Genomic DNA, 21,889 nt, shown 5'->3' with positions numbered 1-21,889 from the left:
AACACTTCTGTCCAGTGCAGTTTATTGGCTCATCCTTTGGAGACTGCACATGACCCCAGCCGTACTTCCTTACAATCACAGGACATAGTGGCTGGATATTCAAATGCAATCAGTTACCAGCCAATTCATTTGCATAAATCCATAATTTAGGTGGTCAGCTCTGTTAGCAGTGCACCCACTTAGTACTTTTAAGGAGGTCTTAGGTTATACAGCTTCTTATTTCAGAGACTTGGAAATATAAAGCAAACCTGGGACTCTACACAGCTGAAATTTCTCTTGATGTGATAAAGTCCCGATTACAATACTGCAAACCATCATCCAGCAAAGAAATCAGACAGCATTAGAATATAGAATAAAGAATAAATAAAGAATAGAAACTCTGCATGAGGGTCAGGCTGCCAGACACGAGCCCCTCACTGGCTGTGCCTCTTTGTACCCCACTCAAGAGATGAGGCAGCTCCGAGCACTGCCCTCCTGACCCAGCAACACAGCACACTTAGCTGGGATGGGAAGGATCAAGAAGAAAGAGGACATTGCTTTGTTGAGAACACCAAATACATTTATCTTTCATTGTATTTTCCATGTAATGTGGTATGACAGAGATATCACTGAAAATAATGAACAAATTTGCCAGAGGATAGAGGTGTTCCCCAAGCAGTATAACTAATGAAGGCTGGTCTCTGGATTCTGTATCCTCTGCATTCTCCAGCTCATAACCTGCTCTCCAAATCCCCAGTAATGCCACAGTCCCATCAGCCCTGTGTCCCAGAGCTCTCCCCTGCACTTATCCCAGTCCTTAGCCACTATTCACAGCATCTCCAAGTTCCTTCCACTTTAACTCACTCCCAGGCCCACCTGCCCTCTCTCTGTCCATTCCCTTTGTGATCTCCACAGCTCCCAGCAGCTTCCCAAGCTCTAGTCAGGTGTCTTTGCCATCCTTTTCCCCCCAGGGCACTCCTGCTACCTCCAGTTCTCCCTGGTTAGATGTGCAAGAGGCACATCTAAACCCCTGTGGATGTGCAGACAGACCCCCAGAGCTGTGTGAGCACCACACCAAACCCGCCTGAGCTCTGTGGGTCTGTCTCTTCTCATCTACAGCCACTCACTTGTGGTGTTGCAGTGATGGAAGGAACGTTTGCAAGGAGCTTTGGGTGTAGCTGAAAGGACTGGCAGAGCCATTCCCTAAGTGTCTTTTCTTTTGGAAATCCTACTGCAGACTTCTCCCTTTCCCTCGTGTGAGTGAAGGACATGCTGATGACAAAGATCACATGTATCTGACCAGCAATTTTCTTCTTTTAACACAGACACCAAGCTGTATCTACAAGTACATGTATTTACTTCATCCTACTCCTCCCTTAAAGAATCAAGGCCTCCAAATCGAAGCATTGAATTGCCTCTTCCTCCTTGTAGAGAGGAAAAATATCTCTACCTATAGGCACGGGAACAGAACAACCCCAAATTTATTTCCCTTAATTCAGTGTTTATTCAGTTTTCTAATCCAAATTTAAAATTTTGGGGCAATAGAAGTAATGCTTGAAGCAGGTGTCAATGGTATCTTCAGACTGAACACAGCCTGATTTTATCTTCTGGGCTCTAATAAATGGTTAGCAAGAGGACATTGTTGTAAAGGTCAGAACTTGAAATGGCACATCAATCTGCTCCCAGCTGTCAGAGTGGAGAGGCCGCACCTCTCTCTGTCCTTCAACTACAGAATGGTTTCCTGAAGTACAACTAAAATGTCACATAGAAGTACTACAAACATTACATGGTTGTCTACACGGTGCAGTTGCTCTTTAGGAGCTGGGCTGGCACAAGGCTGCGTCAGCAGGGCCCCCAAGTTCCTTCTCCTGAATGGTTATCACCTCATAAGGGTGACTCTTGAGATGCTTTGAGAATTCTTCCACCCCAGGTCAGAGCAGCTTAATGACTCTCTAATTAACTGTTGTCTGTCATCAGTGGTCAATATTCCTTTCCATGCTCCACTGCAGAAAAGGGATATTGAACTAACAGCAGACAGAAGTAGATACAATCCCAGCTTCACTCAACTACACTCATCTTCCACTCTGTCTTGGCCATACATGGCACTCAAATTCACTAAGGAAATAAAAAATTCAAGTGTCAACAATTAATTGTTGCTATAAAAGCAGCCAGAAAACCTTACCTGTATTACAGAATTTTGCATGAGTATAAACAAACAACAGGAGAACTCTGGGGGACAGAAGAGCCAATTTATATCACTGCAAATAGCAATTTGTACTGATTTAATGAGCTGGGCTCAAAAATTGGTAGTGAAGATAGAACCTACTTTAAAGTGCCAGACCAAGGCACTGGCAAGAGTTTCTGCTCCATTTTAACATTTAAATCTTGTGCCTTCCAACTACACTTCCTTCCATATGACTGTTACTGCTATTAGGAGTTGAAAAATTGTCAGTTGAAAACTGGTTGGGTTTTTTTAATTACTTGAAAGCTTAATAAATGCTTCAATTTATAATTTTGTCTTCAATTCAGGTTGGAAAATTCTACATTAACACAGTCCTGGTGACTAATAGCCAATTAAGGACACTCATAGTCCAGCAGTTCTGAAAAGCAGCTTTTCACTGAGCACAGCAGCAGTTTGCATTTCAGTAAAAATCAGTCCTTTCCATGTTAAAGGAGGATCTGGAGCATTTTCTGGCCATGTAACTCCTTCCTGCCCAGACACAAGGGGCACCACGACATCTCCTGAACATATCCCCAGGGGAATTCACCCCTGTGCAGGTGAGTTTTCCTTTCATGCTGCAAACCAAAAGATGATACATTGTTAAAATGACTTAATGCTTCTCTAAAACTTCCTCTCACCAGTGTCATAAGAACAATTAATAACTTAAGGAGTAGAAACCAGTGAGACTGAATAGAACCCCCCCAGTTTTTCACCCCCCCCAAATCTGTCAGTGATGAGTTATTTTGATTCAGCTCATACACCACTGCCAAGTCATGAACACTCTCAGCTTCAGTAAAACTAATGTAGTGTTACCAGAATTATAACCTCTACTGTTAGAATAGTTTTAAAAAGCTAGAAAGCTAAATTTAATCAATACTTTTATTTTTAATCAAGCTTAAAACCAAAACATGCCAGCCCTAATTTTTGGAAGATGTCATTAGACATTAAATTCTAGTGTTTCAGCTGTTTATGGCAAGAAGTTTTTCATTGTAGCACTGAAAAGCCTTCCTGTAATGCCCCTTATTTACAGCTTTACCTCTCAGTCTTTGCTCATGCCAGCCAAGCAGCAACCAACTCAAAAGGATTTAATTGCACAGTGAAGTATTAGGCCTCCAAACAAGCCACTGCATGACTATTACTGCCTAAAACAAGAAATAAAACATTAATTGCCTCGTAGAAGCAGTTCTGCACTGCACTGGCAATTCAACGCGATGACTGTCAGAACCAGATGCAGGAACCAAAACCTTTTTTGTTTTTACATTTGCCTTCTGTAATGTTGTTTAAAAGTCATTCAGCTTGCAAACTGTAACAGAATAAATCTTGCTGCTCAGTTGCTGTGCTCTGCAAGGCCAACTCTGCATACTTACCTCTGAATAGGAGCAGTTTTGGTTCACTACCTGGAAGCTGGAAGATAATTTTGGTACAATGACAGAAATGGCCAATTAATGCATCCTAAGAACCAACACTGATAGTTTAGAGACCTACCAACACCCACAAATGCAGTAGGTTTTAAGATATTGATTCAAAACATTGCACTTTTGTCCTACACACAAAATGTGATGTATAAAAATCAGTGCTTTCTTCTTTCTGAAGGCGGGGGGGGTGAAAGCATGTGTGTGGTGGTGCAACTGCTTCAGCTGAACAGCCCAATAATTGATTGTCCAAGAAAAAAAAACATTCACAAAAGTTTTATTAAAAAAATTCCCCTTTCACCTCAAACAAGTGAAGCTTAAGTTCTGTACTACTAGGTTATGTTTAGAAAAATGGAAATAATACAGTTATTTTTGAAGGCTATACATTGTAAAATCCCATAAGTCAGCATAATCTTGGACTGTGCAAGCAAATATAGCAAGTATTTCAGATGTTATTTATTTGGTCCATCAGATGTACAGTATAGTAGTAGTATCTGAGTTTACAAAACATCAAATATAAATAACCTGAAACTGTAACAATACACAAAAATTTGCTTCTTACATTGACATACCAGGCAGTACGAGCTGAAAAACTGGAGTAAATTAACAGTTTTACAGTAATGTACACAGTGCCAGCTGATGTTTGAGAACACTGTTAGAACATGGCACTAATTTGCTTTGTTGAATTTTTTTCTTTACTTGTTCAGGGTGTGAAAAATGTTTAGGACTAGGCTAAAAATGTTTTTCTTCAAGCATCTGTGACTGTGTGAATGCTGGAGGTGAAGCCCTCACAACATGGAATAAGGGATAAGTAAATGTGCAGGCAGGCCACTGCTGGGAAACTTCAAAGGTACTCACTGAAAAACTAGAAGTCTAGTTGCTTCAAATCTGGGCATCAGATTTTACTAAACAAGTGGACGTTGTTTTTGCCCTGTTGGATGATACCTAAGAGGTATTTACACAGAAATAACATGCTTTTTCCATGATTAAGCAAATACTTATCTGTAAGTATTTATAAACTATGTTTCTATTACATTTAATATATGGAATTAACATGGAAAACATTTCTGGACAAGTCTAGTGATATGAGAGCTTTACCATCAAGAGAAGCAGACACAAATTATTTAAGCCCGTGATTTGGTGTTCACTTTGAACCAAGGCCTTAACATTAGTCTAGTTCTGGACATTTTTCACATCCCAACACCATATGCTGTTACAGTATTACATTATCATGTTGTCAAGGGGCATTTGTGTGTTCAATCAAATGCTCTTGCTCCTGCTCTGCCAGCTCAGCACACGCTCTTGGTGGTGACGTACTCGCAGCCCTTCTCTTCGAGTTTCCTCTTGTGGCTCCTGTTCTCCTCCTCAGCGTTGCCTGAAGTACCTTCATCCTCAGAATCCACGATCATCAGGTCATCCTGGTCCGAGCCCTGCCCAGTACGAGCCCTCTTTGCCCCGCCACACTCACACTGCTGGCCCAGTTTCCTCTTGTGGCTCCTGTTCTCCACCTCATCATTGGCGTTGCCTGAAGGACCTTCATCTTCAGAGTCAACAATCACCACATCGTCCTGATCTGGAGCTGCAAAACACAGATGGATACTGCAAAGACAGCCTGCCCTCCAACTGATTTTCATACACAACAATAAGCATGTCTCTAATACAAGAAATCCACCTTGGAACATTCTTTATCCCTGTTCTTTGCTATTCGACTGCAAGAGGGTTTTCGATTTCCCTGAAGTGACTATAAAATATGGCTTTCACAGTGTTATTCCTTCTTCACCAAAGGTATGGAAAATATTGCAATAACCCAAGAATTAGGGAAATGCAGAAGAGGAGACTGAGGGGGGACCTCACCGCAGTTCCAATTCCTGGGCAGGGGCAGAGGAGGGGCAGGGACTGAGCTCTGCTCTGGGGGGACCAGGGACAGCAGCCAGGGAATGGCTGGAGCTGTGTCAGGGCAGGCTCAGGTTGGATCTCAGCCAAAGGTTCTTCCCCCAGAGGCTGGTTGGGCACTGCCCAGGCTCCCCAGGGCAGTGGGCACGGCCCCAAGGCTGCCAGAGCTCCAGGAGGGTTTGGCTGATCCTCTGGGGCACAGGGGGTGACTCCTGGGGCTGGGCCTGTGCAGGGCCAGGGGTTGGACTGGATGATCCTTGTGGGTCCCTTCCAACCCAGCATGTTCTGTGACTCTGTAACTTGTTCTGCATGCACAAAGCAGAACAACCCCATGCTGCTTGGAGCAGTTTTTGAGAAAAGAACTTTTCCAAACCCCAAGCTGTACTGCAGCCTCTCCTCTCCATCCACACTCAGCAGAACTCCCAGGAGAGGCCACACTCCATGAGAGAGAACCCACAAAGAAAGGGAGAAGTGGAAGGGTGAGCAGATTTACAGAGCTAGAGGATAACAATGGATAGTATAAAAAGGCAAAATAGAACCAAATGTGAACTTATAAGACATCTAGTGGATTTGGTTTGTTTTTAAGCACAAATTCACTGTAAAAACTAATTTTATGCTATTTTTGTTATTTTTTAATATAATTTGAAATAAATTTTAGCAGTGTTCTTTAAATTTAGTCTCCCCTGAAACAGGAGGCAAGTGACTACATACTTGTCTGCTTTAATCTGCCAGGCAAAGGAACAGCATCCCACAGTGTAAACAGAACTATGGATCCCTAACTCACATCTGCCACAGCAAGTCCTTGGATTCATACACTGTCCCTGTCAAACAGTGTGACATTTCCTGTTCATTAGCCTCCACTTCTTAAGCATTCCATGTGCATTTAAGTTAAGCTATTTTGAGTGTGTTCAAAGAAAGTCCACATTAGGAAGGTGATGGTATTTCTTCCTGAGAGCAGAGTCCTTTCTGTTTAGGGAGAAAGTGATAAATTTGGTTGATTCTTTTTTGCCAAGCAGCAGTGTGACCATGAGTTAGGAAGGGTCTAACTTTATTTAAATCACTGTGCAAATGATGCATTTAAGCTGACACCCCACCAGGCCCTTGCCAGGTAAATAATACAATTTCGAGGTGTATTTGCTGTAAACTTCTGTGCATTTTGTAACAACTGTAAATGTGCATTTTTCTATTTAATATCTCAAGTTATACACAGAGGCAACTTAAATGCCTTTTATTTTGTTTTGGCAAAGTTAAGTCATAAAACTGAAGACAACTACTTTAATTGGACTGCACTGTTGAAAGACTATTTGGTTTAATTGAATACCAAGCCCTGTTATTTACCTGTTGATGTTGAGGGCTGTGCTCCATCATCACTCCCATTGCTGATGTTCCTCGATGGTGGTTCCGATGGCTTAGGGCCAATTCTTTCAGGGGCATCACCAACAACTTCAAATTCCACATCTTTTTCTAGGTCTTCACTGCAGAAAAAACACAGGATGCTTTGGAACACCCAGGAGAAAACAAAACCCGGCCTTTTTCACAAAGAAAACATCATTCAAGTATTACAGCACCCTGCAACTACGACAAAAGGAGAAAAACACATCGAAAAAGAGGCAAAGCTGGTCAGTCCTCCTTTGTAATCTATGCTTTGTCCATTCATAAACACTGTTCCACCCAGGGCCAGGCTTTAACATGCTCAGGAGGCAGAAAAATCATTACCTGAGCTCACCTTTCTTCCTTAATGTCCCACTCCTATTCTCCCTGAACATGCAGTGTGTTCATTTACTGTCTATAACGTGTCTGTTACTTATCCAGGGTTAAATACACTCACCAGTTATTTCAAAGTGACTTCTCAACACAGGTAGTCAAGTAGAGGATCTATTACCTCAGGTTTTTTTCCTTTTTAAATTTTGTTTTATTTCAAATGGCAGTTTCTTGCTAGTTTTTTCCCCAAAAGTATATTTGGTTTTGCACTGTGTTTTTATGTTGTGCAATGACAAATTATTCAAAGAAACCTCTCTGATGCTGTTGTAAAAAACCAAAACCACAACAAAAAACTACCCAAAACAAAACCAAACAAAAAGCCTTAAACTCTATAATTTCATAAAAAAAAAAATAACAATTCCTCTTTTACCTCTACATTTGCTTTCAGCAGCTTAGTCTTGGAACTTTGTTCATGTATTTTAAAATTCTGAGTGGAAAACCCCTGTGGAACTGTTCTACATACACACATCCCAAATCATTATTTCAGAGTCTTACCTGTGAAGCACATTGATTAACAGAGTGTAGTCCTGCAGGAAATCATCTGCCTGTAGTCGAGTTCCATTTCGAATTGCAAAGTCTGATAATTTCCTGTGGTTATTTGCTACAAAAACAATAAAACCTGCAGTGTTTACAGCTATTATATAAAGATCCTTTACACCTGAATCAATATGATGAAAGGAATACTCCAGAAGGTTTATGTAAAAACATTTATGAGCTATATTTAAAGTAAAAGCTGACTTTTAAGCCTGTTAGGAGTTAAAACTACTTATGTTGACTTATTTACCCCTGGTTCAAGCTCTTCGCAATTACATTTAGGAACATTTTGGAGATGATATCTGTACTTCAGTAGTGCCTACAAGCATCATAAACAGACCACCCTTTAAGAACCACAAAATGAAGGGGGCTTGCAAACAGGTACCTATTTTGGAGAGGAATCCTGGAAGTACTTCCTGCAGGAAAGCTGGACATGCAGGCCTGCACACAATACCACTGCCTGTTCTCAGGCCACTCAAAACACTTGCAAATCCAGTTCTCTTCAAATACCAGCCTACAGGATGAACACTGCAACTTCTGCTATGCACATATTTTGTATGGTTTCTTCCAAGGTTTTGTCTACTCTTATCTAAAACCCTTCAGTACTCATACCTTCTGTTTCTCCTTCTTCTGAAGAGATAAGGATAGTTCCCTTTCCATCATCTATTTCTACATCTGGTGCTACCATAGCAAATTTCTCTTTCAGTATCTGAAAATACAAATATGATTATTTAATCAATATCTGACTTCAACACACTTATAAAAACAGAACCTTGAATTATGTTGATTTTATTATCCTGGCATCTACTGAAAGCCTATGTTTTTCTTTTTTTTCCACTTCCACAAACAAAATGATTATATTTTTGATGTCTGGTATCTCCAGGTTCAGATATGCTGGAAAGTTTTTAGAATACTTCATAAAACGACAGAATTACAAATCAATTGTGACTACACAACTGCAATGTGGCTACTGAACTATTCGACTGCAATATAAATTTAGTTTGTTGTTGTCAGATATGAATAGGCTTTAAAACCATCAAAAAATTACCAAATGCAAACATTCCTTCACAAGACACAGAACACACATGGGCAAGAAACATCTTGGTTAATCCAGCTCTTCTTGAAGCTGAGAGAAATGTAAATATAAGCAGGTGATGCTCAGTCAAAGCACAATGAACAAAAGCCTACCTTTAAAAATGTACAGTATTAGGATCACAATGAAAGCTGTATCTCTGACTCGGGATTTACCTTATCCTGGAGTGTTAACACAGTCACTTTGTGCACGTTCAGCTTCACAGTCACCTCTGGCTTACTTGCACACACATAACAGTTAGGGTTTGGTGGATCCAAAGCACAAGGAACCAACAGCTTCTTCCTGGGATTCGGCTGCTTGTTCAGAAAAATCTTGAGGACAAAACAGAAGAAAACAAGTTATTCTGTAAGTAACAGCATGTATAAAATCTGCTTTGCTCCAGATTTCTTCTCTTAGTCTCACAGAGTGTGTGTTCCCTGCTCCTCTCTGACATTCCTGCTTAGCAGGAGAAAGTCCTGTCCCAGCCAGTCCTCACTGACCCCTGAGCCGACTGAGCAGCTGTGCCAAACATCTGCAACACGGAACAGCCACATCCAACTGAGGGCACTCTGCTTCCCTCTCCTACCCAGCACCAAATCCTCAGCAAACCACAGCAATTTAATGAGCCTTGACACCTGCACTTCTCTTTACATTGTGACTGAAAGTTCTCAGCACCTCCAGAATCTACTGAAGCAACAAGTGAGAGACAGTGAAGCCACATATGAGTAAAAAAATGTTAAATGTAACTTTTCAAGAAATAGTAAATAACAAGAAAGGAAAATCTCCTTTTCCCACTTACCGTTCTACACTGGTCTATTTTTCCTGATAAGATCTTCAAACCCTCCAGCACTATCAGACCAGCTATTACTGCATTAGTAGTAGCTATAGCTGGGATAATGTTTCCTGCCATTGCTGCAAAATAAGCAAGAGTATGCAGATTTTAACAGCAAATGAAAACAAGAAGTATAAGTGATTACTTAAATAAAACAATGCTATATTTTATCCTTACACTTGATATCAAATCTGCTCTTCATATTCATTCCAAAAACATGCATCCTGAGGTTCGCAGCAGAAGTGACAAAATCCATGGAAGAAGGGTCATCCTAACAAGTTAATGCAAAAAGCATTTAAAAATCAGAATATTCCTTGGAAATAGGATTTTGCAACACATGGTTCCTAAAACCTTAAAAACCAGAAAGCTTTAAAAAAAGTCTGTACACTACTCCAGTTCAAAATCAACATATTTCCCCTTTCAGATGGTGTGCTTAGACAGAGCAGTAATACTTTAAAGACTATGTACAATTCAAAACACACACATTTTAATAGAAAATTAGACTATTAGAACTAATAAAATGTCTTGTATGTTAAAAAAAAGGCTAAATCCTAAATCTTACAATGTTTTAAGCATTTTCAACACTGAAGCAAACAGTTTGAAACATTGGGTGTTTCAGAAAGAAGTATTTTTACTATCTGTTGTAATAATATTTGACTACTTTGCCCCCCCATATTTACAAACTCTTTTTTTTATGCCAAAGTTATTTTACATCACAACAGTCAATCCTTACCCTCAGTGAGTTACAAAATACAGAGTGTTTAAAGAATATATCTGTTTATCTGGAAAGTGCTTTCAGTGAGGAAACGCTTTTGTTCTAAGTAGGATTATTTTGGAATGAAACAATGAGCCCAACTCATTTGTGCGACATATGTAGAGATTTTATAGAGTTTATATATGGCAAACTAACTTTATCCCATATAAGTGCTTCTCCACCAGCCTTCTCAGCCAGGTGAAGACTCAGGGTTTTAACACTCTTTGAGAACAGGTCTGCATAGCTCCTGACATTGAGAACCTGCTGATCCTTCAACACTGCAGAGGATTCATTTTGTTGGTCAGATACGTTTTGCTCTTTGGGAAAAAAAAGAAAAATAAATAAGATCAGCAATATTTATAAATTCCACAGTACTTCTCTCAAATAATTTTCCAATTTCAGCAAAATTAAATATTTTCTAAATTGAAGAACAGTATCCTTAACTTACAGCAGCCCCAACATTTTACAACAAATCTGCATTTAAAATTGCAACAGCAGCTATTGTATCAGTCACCCAGGCATGCACAAATTACAGCAAATGTAAACTTCCAACAAACCTCAGCCTTCAGAGATAAATCTATCAGTGCTTATGGTAAGGTGGCCTAGAATAAGCTGACATGTAACTTTGTTAAATGTGTATTTTCTCCAGCCAATACTGAGTATCTGAAGTAATGACTGCAAAACAGTCTTAGAAAAACGTTTTCTGTACAGAGAAAAATTTGAAATCTTCAGGAATTGCAAAGAATTAATATGTTCTTTATCAGTACTCAACTGTGACAGTAAAAAAAAAAAATGTACATATCACAGAAGTGCATTAAAAAATAGCAGTTAAAACTTAAAAATACACAGCAGGAGGAGGGACAGTTACCTTGCTTTTGTACCTCAGCCCAGTCCAGTGGCACTGGAGGCTTTCTTTTCCTCCACAGCTTATCCATTGTCAGCAGATATCTAATGTCATCTTTGAAAAGCTAGGAAACATGAAAACAAAATTAAATTAAAGGGGGGGAAAAAAAAGACACACTTTATTTTTACATCTGCTGTGAAACCGGAAAGTCAGGATTAGATTTATGAGGTTTAGATTTTCTCCTTGAAAATATTTTCAACTACATAAAACTAGATTCTAAAAACTTCTCATCCCCCACTTTCTAACACTCACTGCATTGAGCAGACACAGCTCTGATTAATCTGGGGAGGACTAAAGTGAAAATCAAGAAACAACAGTCCAAACAGGGGGTTCATGTGCCTACTGAAGCCATCACTGAGACACTCTTACCTACATGCCAGTGGCTTTCCAAAGGAAAGTTATTACTATCTATGAACTCATTTTCTGTATTTATCCACTTTCAGTAACTATTTAGAACAAAAACTCCTTAACCAATTCCTGTTTTCTTATGCCAGAGCCTGATTATACACAGAAGATGACTGATGGCTTTTAGGCCCTCACATTGGTTCCCATTATGCCCAGTGACATCTTAGAGAAGTCAAACACACTTTTTCATGTTAAAAGCAATTCAAATGGGTTTTTCTCTACAGTATGGCCAAGCTGCTGAAGCCACCTGTACTGATGCACATGGAATGCCAAAAAATGAGCAAATGTTGCAAGAGACCAACATGACGGCAAAATATCACAGAATTGATGGAGAGCATTAAGTGTCTAAGCTGGGTTTTGACTTGACTTTAAAGCACCTCATACACTTCAAATAAAGACATTTATCTGGGATAAAGAAGATACCTTAGTAAAAAGTTTAACTGGATCGTATCCAGTTGATTTAGCCCACTCCTTAGTTGAAACACGTTTAATCTCACCATCTTCATTGGATGCTAGTGCTCTGGCTTCTGCTTCTGCTGGTTCCCCTATTAATGAAGTGATAAGCAATATTTTAATTAAAAATAATTAAAAAAAAAAAAAAGGAAAAGCCCATCCAAATATTTCCCAAGTCAATAATCAAAGTTATGCAGGAACCATAAATTGGCTTTAGGGCACCCAACAAAAGCTGAATGAGACAGAGAGTGCCTGCTCCTGTTTACCTCTGCAACCCACTGATTTAACTTGATGACACCCAATTCCTTCATTGGCAGAAACAAGGAAAAATTGTTTCCCATTAATTTTCTCCACACAGTGTTGGGATTTCATAAATATCTAACCACTCCCTTTTAGGAGTCTTTTCCTAGCCCAAGAGTCTTAGCTTGGTTAGGACTTGAGAAAAAAAAGTCAGCTTCCTATCTCTGGTTATTCTTTTACAAAAAAATTCCATATACAGATGCTAATAATTTCTTTCTTTCCCAGTCACATGCAACAATTGCCATCATGATCTCTAATAAGCAGCATGTTGATGTTTTCATAAAACTATCTATTAACATCTTGACTGAATGAGAAAAATCAACTCAGAGACCATCACTTTAGATGCAAATTTGTGAATGCTTCCCCCTTTCACCAGTGCTTTATTTGCATTATTTCATATTTATCTGCTTCATGTCTCGTTGCTCAGTCATTCTGTATTGTGAACCTTTCTACTACTTTTTGCAGTTACTCCTCATCTTTATTATTCTGGGTGACTTTGCTTAATCATTGATGCTGAACTGCACACATCTCCCTTGGGACACTCCTCTAATCACCATTTATCTCTAGCATTCAAGCAGTTCAGGATCTTCACCCTTTTTTCTCCCCTTGGGTGCCTATATCCCTCAGGTTCCTCACAACCTGAGTTTTTGAGTCTGGCCCCTGCATGTTCAGAATGGTTAAACCAAACAGATCTGCTCCTCCCCAGGTTTCTTGGTTTCTGCTCCTCCTCTGCTGGTCCCTTCAAATGACCCCCAGAGCCGTGCAAGGCACGACTTCCCTTTACAAAGGTTGCATTGACTCTTCCCTGACTGTCCTGGCTTTGGTTGGGATAGAGTTAATTTTCTTTCTAGTAGCTGGTCCAGTGCTGTGTTTTGGATTCAAGTAATAATGTTGATCACAGGCTGCTTCAGTTGTTGCCAGGAGGTTACTCTGAGTCAAGGACTTTCCAGTTTCCCACGCTCTGCCAGGGAGCAGGAGCACAGGAAGATGGGAGGGAGCAGGGCCAGGACAGCTGAGCTGAACTGGCCACAGGGATATTCCAGAGCTCAGCACAAACTGGGGGAGGTGGCTGTGAGGGGCTGGGCACTGGCTGGGCACTCACCAGTCAGCGGGTGCTGAGCAGCTGCATCACTGGTTTGTCTCCAGTTTTATTCCCCCCTCACTCTCTTCATTCCAATTATTACTATCATTGGTATTAGTATTACATCTTTTTTGTTTCCATTGTTAAACTGTTCTTGTCTCAGGCTGTGAGTTTTGCTTTTTGTGTGGTTCTCCTCCCCTTGTGCGACCACGGCAGCACCACTGCAGACACGAGGCTGCCATCACACCTCCTGGAGCTGCCCTGCTATCTCTGCTGAAGTAAGTGGCATTGTGTCTGCTACCTTTCAAGTCCTCCAGCAGCCAGTGTTATAAGTTATTTTATATGCCACTCTTTTTAAGACTCACCTATTTCGTTCTGCACTTCCTATAGGAACAACCTGTCCAGTGATCCCTATCTGATGTTCAAAGAATTTGAAGAGTCAGAGATCCTCTAAGCTTCCCCTCCAAAAGTCCATTTATCTATCATAGGATCCAAAAGAAGCAACCAACAATGATGCTTATCCACCTCACAGTAACTATGATTACTGTCCTTACAGAAAAATACTGAACAGCTACAAAAACATCACTCAAAATGGGCATATTCTTCACGTAGATTAATGCTGAAGTGTTGAAGGCTAGAAGAGCTCAAACAATCCCTGTAATTCCTTGCAATCCCTCAGCTAAGAATGGAAAAAGCAATGACTACAAATATCACTCAGTCCTGTGTCCAGAAGAAAAGCTCTCCAGATGCAGGGAAGGAAAGGCTCCATCACTTCCAAATATGTAAGGGAAAAAAGGTCACCCTGCGAAGATCAGTGATGTTTCATTTGCACTTCAAGCTCACTTTTCACTTTAAGTTCCTGGGCACATGGGGAAAACCATCTGCTGCAGAGGGAGCAGGAGACTCCAAACATACACAAACCTATTATCTCTCTCATATCTTACACCTGGATGTGGAACTGGAACTTTAGGAATAGTGAGTGCACTGACTGTGTTCCTCACAGCTGCTCTCTCTGAGCACAGTGACCCACTGCACACCCTGCTCTGAAGGGACCATTCAGTAATGTTTCAGGCTGCCCACAAGGGCTGCAGTTCTGACAGGTGAAGCTATTAAACTATTGTCACTTCGAAGAGTATTTTTTACACATTCCTCCTGAAAAAAACCTCTGGTAGGCACCACAGATTGACTTACCTAACACAAACTGAAATTGTTTCAAAGATCTAATAAGAGGCAAAAGGAGAGAAGTGAATTATGCACAGTGTAGATCACAGTCTGTAAGGGAGACTACAGCTAACACTCCCCAAACTCTTGTTGTCCAAGGGTACAGGAAATAGAATCCTCTTAAAAGAAAATGGAGCTGAACTCTAATCTGAAGAAATGTAGAGAAATAAGTCATAATCTCTGAAATAGAACACTTCAGTAACGGGGTAAGATACCAGCTTATATCACACTCACAGGCAGCTTCAGGGTCAGCTCTGTCAGGGGAGACTTCTTGATCAGCATCTTCTTCTCCAAACAACTGGCTATAGAATATCAAGAACAACAACACAACACTAGAATTTCAGCACACTGGTTAAAGACTGAAGTATTTGCTAATGAATATATATCCACTTGAGGATTCTTGCTGTCAGACTTCATATATTGCTTTTTAAACTTTTGGGATTCATCACACGTGGACTTAATACTGACAACACAAAATGCTCAATACAAAAATGAATTTAGCAAAAGAGTTCACTCAATAATTCACCCAGCTTTATATTTAGACTGCAGTACTGAAGGCATTTTTAGAACCTGTGGGATATCCAAGATTCCAACAAACTTTACACTTGTTAGTACATGCACTAAACTGAAAAATGTGCTCAACTCCACACTAAGATGAAAAATAAAGTAACCTCAACCTACACTGCTGTGCCAAACTACTCTGCCATTACTTTTTGTGATATTAAAACAAGGTCTAATTGACCTTCCATCTTTATATTAAAAGAAAAAAAATAACCACCCCAAAAACCAGGTCAAGGAACTGGAGGTTTTCACTATAATTTAAATTTAAAGTTTATAATGTAAAATTAATCTAAAATCCATTACAATTTATTTAAAAAAAGTGTGTCCATTTTATGTCTCTGTCTGTAGGTTTAGAAACCAGAAGAATGAACCACAGTACCTTTTTTCTTCTTCTTCTTAAAAAAAATCACTTACTTGAACAAATACTTAGCCCACACAATGCAGTGGATGGGTTCTGAGGGCGTATTTCGGATTGTGCAGCCTGGAAAAGTCTTCTGAGTTGGTTTAGGCTGACATTCATAACATTCTGTCACTCCCTGGGGAAAAATGAAGTATTTACTTGTCACACTGAGCAGGCTGCTGATAGTGTAAGCTATTAACAGATGAACTGTAACTCTATCTCTAAACAGCCAACTCCCTGTTGTCCAAAATAGCAGTGACAAGAGTAACACACAAGCTAACCTTTTTGATAACTGTTACTTGTCCAAGGTAGCCTGCAGTTCCACTCTCTATAAGAGGAATATCAGCAGCCAGACACATCCTGTTCACGTGGTTACGGGCAGCTGCAAATCAAGAGTTTTTAAAGAAAAAAAGTGAATAATTAGGGGAAAAAAAAAGTTTCACTTCTCCAAATTCAACCTAGTTTTCTATGCAAACATTGATCCTTAATCTGCCTTGTTTCATTACAGAGCGCTACAACATTTTCACAAAGTCTGTTTTCCCATTAAGACAAGATATATTTACATTATTAAACACAGCAACTCAACTGAATAAAGCTACATATGTACCCACAAGGCTACGTGTGCACCCACAACACTTATCAGTTCCAGAAAGCAGCAATGTAGCAGATCATGTTTATTTTCAAAGCACCTGTAGGAGCACTAAGTGCCCTTCAAGTTGCCAGCAAAGCACACAAGGCTCAGCCCAACTACAGGTGGGTTAAGAGGATACTTGTGACTGAACCCAAGAGAGGAACAGTTGCAGTTGTGTTTCTAAGAACACCAACATCTCCCAGTATAAAGCACAGTGCAAACTTCACCTCTGTTATCCAGAGCATTCATAACCAAGGTGAACTGGCGGAAGAACTCAACGTTATAGTCAGGGCTGAGGGAGAGAAAAACAGCACTTGAAATGGCACAGCAAACTTGGGGCATTACCCACAACAGAAACTCTGCACATGCAAAGGCTGGACTGATGTCCATGTGATAAATTACATGTATTACAAATTTAGCTAGGCTTTAACTGCCCCATTTGTCTCCTGCCCCTTTTAAAGCTGGGTGACAGCCTGAATTTTATGCTGCTGGAAGGAAGCTACTGCAATTAGTACTAATTTGACCAATGAAACGGGCAGACAAGGAAAAGTGATTAAACTACTCTGACCTAATGAGTAAATTGGCTGAGCTGTGGTAACTGACCTTAAAAACCATCAGCTGTGGCTAAAACATGCACACTGTAATTACCACAGCTCATCAGACTGTGGATAATTCATTACACTGAGATAGCTCCACGGCTCTGACTGTGCCTCCAGGAGCCAAGACTGAGATTTGAAATCCTGACACTTCAGTGTCTTTACACTGCATTTCTCTGATTTAAAGAAGAAGGTGGAAAAGAAGGGACAGTAAAGAGGAAACAGCATTAACAGTTTTACTGTTTCAGGGGAAGGATGCAGTGAGTCAGTGTTTCTGGCTAACTGTAACATCAGAGTTCAAACCTCTGTGTTACAGAATATCCATTTTTTAGAAACTAGACAAATAGAAATTAAAACATGGGAAACAGCTGATGAAAATCTACATATTCTTGTACTCTATTCACTGATTGCAGCTCACAAAGACTAAATTTTAACAGTTTGGGGCATATATAAACAACAGTTACCTACACACACACGAAAAGGACTTAATTTTTTTAATTGCAGACTCAACATTTGCATTTCTTTTAATTTAATTATTGCTCAAGACATCAGGGCATTCTTACAGTGTGGACTCTTATATGGCAAATGTTGCTAATAAAATGAAAAACAGACACAAGCAAATGACTACAGCTTACTACCAGAGCTTAAAACTCATGCAAAATCCACACTCAGGTGTGTGGCAGGCTCACATTTACAGCTATTTCTCCTTACTGAGGAAGCTTTGTAAAATACCTTAAAGCACACCACTGTAGCATTTAAATAACACAGTACTTGCAAATCAAAACATGGAATTAGAGCTTAAAACCAAACATACTTCATGATGCTATCATGGTAAGCTATAATATTAGCTTCTGGACAAAACTGTAACACGCTTTCCTTGGCAACCTAGAAACAAAACAAAAAAAAAGAAAACAAAAAAAACACTTATTATTTCTTCCTTCCTTCTAAAGACAGACTTGATACCAGTTGAGTATCGAGTAAGTTGGCTACCCTAAGAGATTTAAATACTTTTATAATGAAATGCTGTGGATAGCCATGATAACCAACCAACACTTACCTCTGCACAGCAGAAACTACACTGGGACATGTTTCTAACACTATCCATAAAATAATACTGAGCAAGAAGACTTGAGCTTTGACTTTTTCCTCACCTGTGATTTTGATCTTCCAACATGTTTCTTTTGAAACAGAAACTGCCTGTTGAGATTGCTGACATCAATAGTATCCAAATCAATCTACGAACAAACAAGAGAGGCATTTCACTTCCACGGAAACAGAAGGAACAAAATCAGGAACAGGGTTTGAAGGAAAGGTGACTGACCAAAATGCAGAAACTGCACAGACCCCTTTTCAGGTGTCACACTAGAGCAACTGGACAGGCACAAGTGATCACCTCATTACCTTCGGGAATCCCACCCTGAACACTGCTCTGGGCTTCCCCAAGGTGCAGGAAAGGCTGCTCCAAACCAACCAGTTTACAAATGAACATGGCTTTGAGCAACTGAATCACTGAACCAAGGGCTGCATCACCATCTTACACACACACTGCAGGGCACGAGTTTTACTGGTTGTCACAGGACTAACTGCCCAAGTGCATGTTAAAAAATAATGAAGTTTGCTTACAAAATAAAAATATCCAATCACACAATCAAGGGGTCTAAAAACATACAGCACAGAACACCTGTGGTGTACAACCTCAAAGGATGCCATGTCTGCAATTCCCCTAAAAGCCTTGTTCCTATTTATTAATATATGCACAGGAACAGCAAAAATTCAAATGTCTTTAACCCCCACCACCAGAATTAAGATTTAACTAGAACTCTGACATTTATTCCTAGCTTTGTTACTACTTTTCCTCTAATTAAACAGTTTCTCTGATCAGTGACTCTTTTTAGAAGTCCTCTCCTGTCCTTAACATTTGTAACCAGGAGGAGGGACAGTTTTTCTGAGTATCAGAGATGTTTCTCACAGTTCCCACAGATAATGGTGACAAACTCAACACAGCAACACTTTCACTCCTCTCAGCCTGACAGTGCAGTGTGAAGGGTAAACATGACACTGAGGGTGTTCTCATACACTTCTCATTTTATGAATTATGAAAAAAACACTTATGGAACATCCTTTGCATGCAAGATCCAAACTCCAAGATTAAAATTCCTGTTTTCTGAAGGGAATATCTTTAATTTAAGGACTAAGCTTTAATATACTAAGAACTGCAATAGCTCAAGAGTTTTATTGAAACACTAAATATAAGCACTTGTGAATATAGAGCAAACAGAAAAGATACAATGCCTTAGAAATGTATTATAAAGCAGAGACTGTTAACCTTTATCACCCACAGTATCAGAGTAACTACCCATGGCCTTGTATCTATTAATGAAAATGGTATTTGCATGAAAACACATTTCTACCTCCTTTCTTTCTCCTGAGACACAGTAAGAAAACTTGTTTAGTCCAAAGCCAAAAAGACCAAGAACCTCAAGGGAAAACAGTTAAGGGCAAAACTCTGTTAAAACTTCCACTACCCAGAAAACTTTGAGTATTTTAACTGGGGATGAGGACAAAGGGACACAAAATACCACTGCAAACAGCAAAACCAGGGTAAGGGAGGCAAAGGAAGGTTTTCTCCAGAGATAAAACTTGACCATTAGACCTCAACAGAAGCTCCAGTCCAGCTCAAAATGATCAGAATTTAACAGTTCACCTATTAAACAACTTCTACACCGCTACCATTTTAGTCAGCTGGAAGAAAAGGCATCAGAACTTCTTAAGAATATATATCATGTTCTTAATTCAGACCTGGATATTGAGTAACTTGATTTTGTTCTCCATTCCTGAGGAGAACAGCCTTTCAACACAGTATATTTAAGTCACATATTTGTGAGTTGTCTGGTATTCAAAACTACCAATTTTTTTTAGTATTTTTTTTTAAAAAAATCACAACTTACTTATAAAAATATAAAGTATTTTCAAGTGTTCAGGTTTGTTAGTATTTAACAACCAAGGAAAACCCTCAACAATATCACAAATATTGACAAAAGCAACTTATTCCCCCGATAGCAAATTTCCTCTTTGCATAATTATTATTTTTTTGCTCTCACCTTGTCTTCTACCCACCCATTCCTTATGTTAATAAACTGTTACTGTCCTGCATGAAACACTGCCAGTGATATTGTTAAATGAAGACAGCTCTGATCCAACATGTATTTAAGTTAATGGAGTTCAACCAAGTCAGCCTTGAAAGACAATACCAGAACCTAAATTATAATAAGTGAAACAATAAGCAGGAGATTTATGCCTAATGAACAACTGGAAAATCAGGAGCTATTAAACTCTATTGTAATGTTCTGCAGGAGGACACAACTGACTTGGTAAGGTGGGGAAAAAAGGGGGAATACTGCAGAAAATGCAGGTTTCCTCTCTTCTACAGTTTATTTCCCTGCTACAATGTTCAAATTGGAAAGGCTCTAAACAAAAGGGACAACCTGGAACTACTTTTTAAACTTGTAGAATGTGTTTTAAGCGTATCTCAGTGGGAAAGTCTGAGTTGTAGAGATAACACGGCAAACCAGTAGCTGTTGTTCTACGAGCTGATACAGTTCTAGGTACGAGCTGCTCTGCTCAGCCCGTCTGAGCACAACCCCAAACTCCTCCAGCCTGGCACACCAAACTCCCAGGTGTGACTCCTGGGCACACTCGGCAGGACAAAGGTACTCAAGGGAACAGACTGTGCTCCAGCTGGATTTGAAACCATGCGCTGTTCCTCATTTCAGTAAGGAATCGATACAGGTTTGGACACCGGGTAACCGAAGTTCTGCCGACAGCATTTCTCTCTATCCCGTTTCCATCACCCCCCCCACACACACACCTGCCCTTCCCACACATTTTCAGATTAATATCTGGAAGCAAAAGTGAAAGCAAGAGCCCGCGGGACGCGCCGTAAGCGGATCCCAGCGCTGACGGTTCTACAGCCCGGTATCGGAACACACAATTCCCCTCCCCGCGGGTTTTCCTCGCTCCAGTTCACCCCCGACCACCCCCGGCACGCCGGCACCGGGCAAAGCCCGGCCTTTCCTGACACGGCCGGGCAGCAGAGGCGGGCAGCGCGGTGTGCCGGGGGGTTCCACCGGCGCTGTCCGGGCCGGCTCCCGGGGGTGGCCGTGCCGTGCCGTGCCGTGCCGGGGGAGGCGGCGCAGCGGCCGCGGCGGGGCCGAGGGCGGCGATGGCGCGCAGGCCGCGGCCCTTTGTGGCGCCCCCGGCCCGGCGGGGCCGCGGCGGCCGGGCCGTGTCGGGCCGGGCCGGGCGGGTCCGGTTCGGCCCCGCGCTCACAGCGCGGCGGGAGCGGCCGCGCCGGCCCCGCGCCCCCACCGAGCGCCCCCACGGGCTCGGCCCGCCCGCCCCGGCCCCGGCCCCCGCCCGCCGCGCACCACGTAGATGTTGCTGAAGCCGGTGAGCACCAGGTTCTTGAGCAGCTCGCAGCCGATGCCGCCCGCGCCCACCACGAGCACCCGCGCCTGGGACACGGCCTGGGCCAGCTCGAGGCGCAGCGGCCCCGACAGCGGCGCCGCCATGACGGACACGGCGGCGGCTCCGCGCGCCTCCTCACGGCCCGCGCGGGGCGGAGCGCCGCCCGCGCCCCGCCGCGCCCCCTGCCGGCCCGGAGGACCGCGCGGGAGAGTGGGGCGGGCGCCCCAGGTTCGAGTCCCGCTCCCGCCGGGAACCGCCCCGCGCCCGGCCCCGAACTCCGCGCTGGGCACCCGGGGACCGGCACGGCCGGGACAGAGCGGGAGCACCCACGGCAGCGCTCCCGGGCAACACGAGAGCTTTACTGGTGTTTGTTTTGAATAGATTAATATTTTAAACATGCATATTTAATATA

The 21,889-nt window shown here is 41.5% G+C and overlaps 1 protein-coding gene across 1 annotated transcript; it reads right to left on the bottom strand.

Moving 5' to 3' along the window:
- Nucleotides 1–3,872: 3,872 nt before the first annotated feature.
- On the bottom strand, nucleotides 3,873–21,592 carry UBA2 (ubiquitin like modifier activating enzyme 2). Its single transcript, XM_017826941.1, has 17 exons — nucleotides 21,438–21,592; nucleotides 18,162–18,245; nucleotides 17,825–17,895; nucleotides 16,642–16,706; nucleotides 16,065–16,165; nucleotides 15,798–15,919; nucleotides 15,057–15,124; nucleotides 12,191–12,312; nucleotides 11,327–11,426; nucleotides 10,615–10,775; nucleotides 9,882–9,975; nucleotides 9,672–9,784; nucleotides 9,049–9,204; nucleotides 8,413–8,509; nucleotides 7,762–7,867; nucleotides 6,844–6,980; nucleotides 3,873–5,191 (listed from the first exon to the last, which is right to left on the bottom strand). The coding sequence occupies exons 1-17, from the start codon at nucleotides 21,579–21,581 to the stop codon at nucleotides 4,902–4,904; spliced, it is 2,031 nt and encodes a 676-aa protein (XP_017682430.1). The 5' UTR covers nucleotides 21,582–21,592; the 3' UTR covers nucleotides 3,873–4,901.
- Between the last annotated feature and the right edge of the window lie 297 nt (nucleotides 21,593–21,889).

The sequence above is a fragment of the Lepidothrix coronata genome, unplaced genomic scaffold, assembly GCF_001604755.1.
Source record: "Lepidothrix coronata isolate B3197 unplaced genomic scaffold, Lepidothrix_coronata-1.0 Scaffold132, whole genome shotgun sequence".
NCBI lineage: Eukaryota > Metazoa > Chordata > Aves > Passeriformes > Pipridae > Lepidothrix > Lepidothrix coronata.
This window is presented reverse-complemented; position numbering and strand designations above follow the sequence as displayed.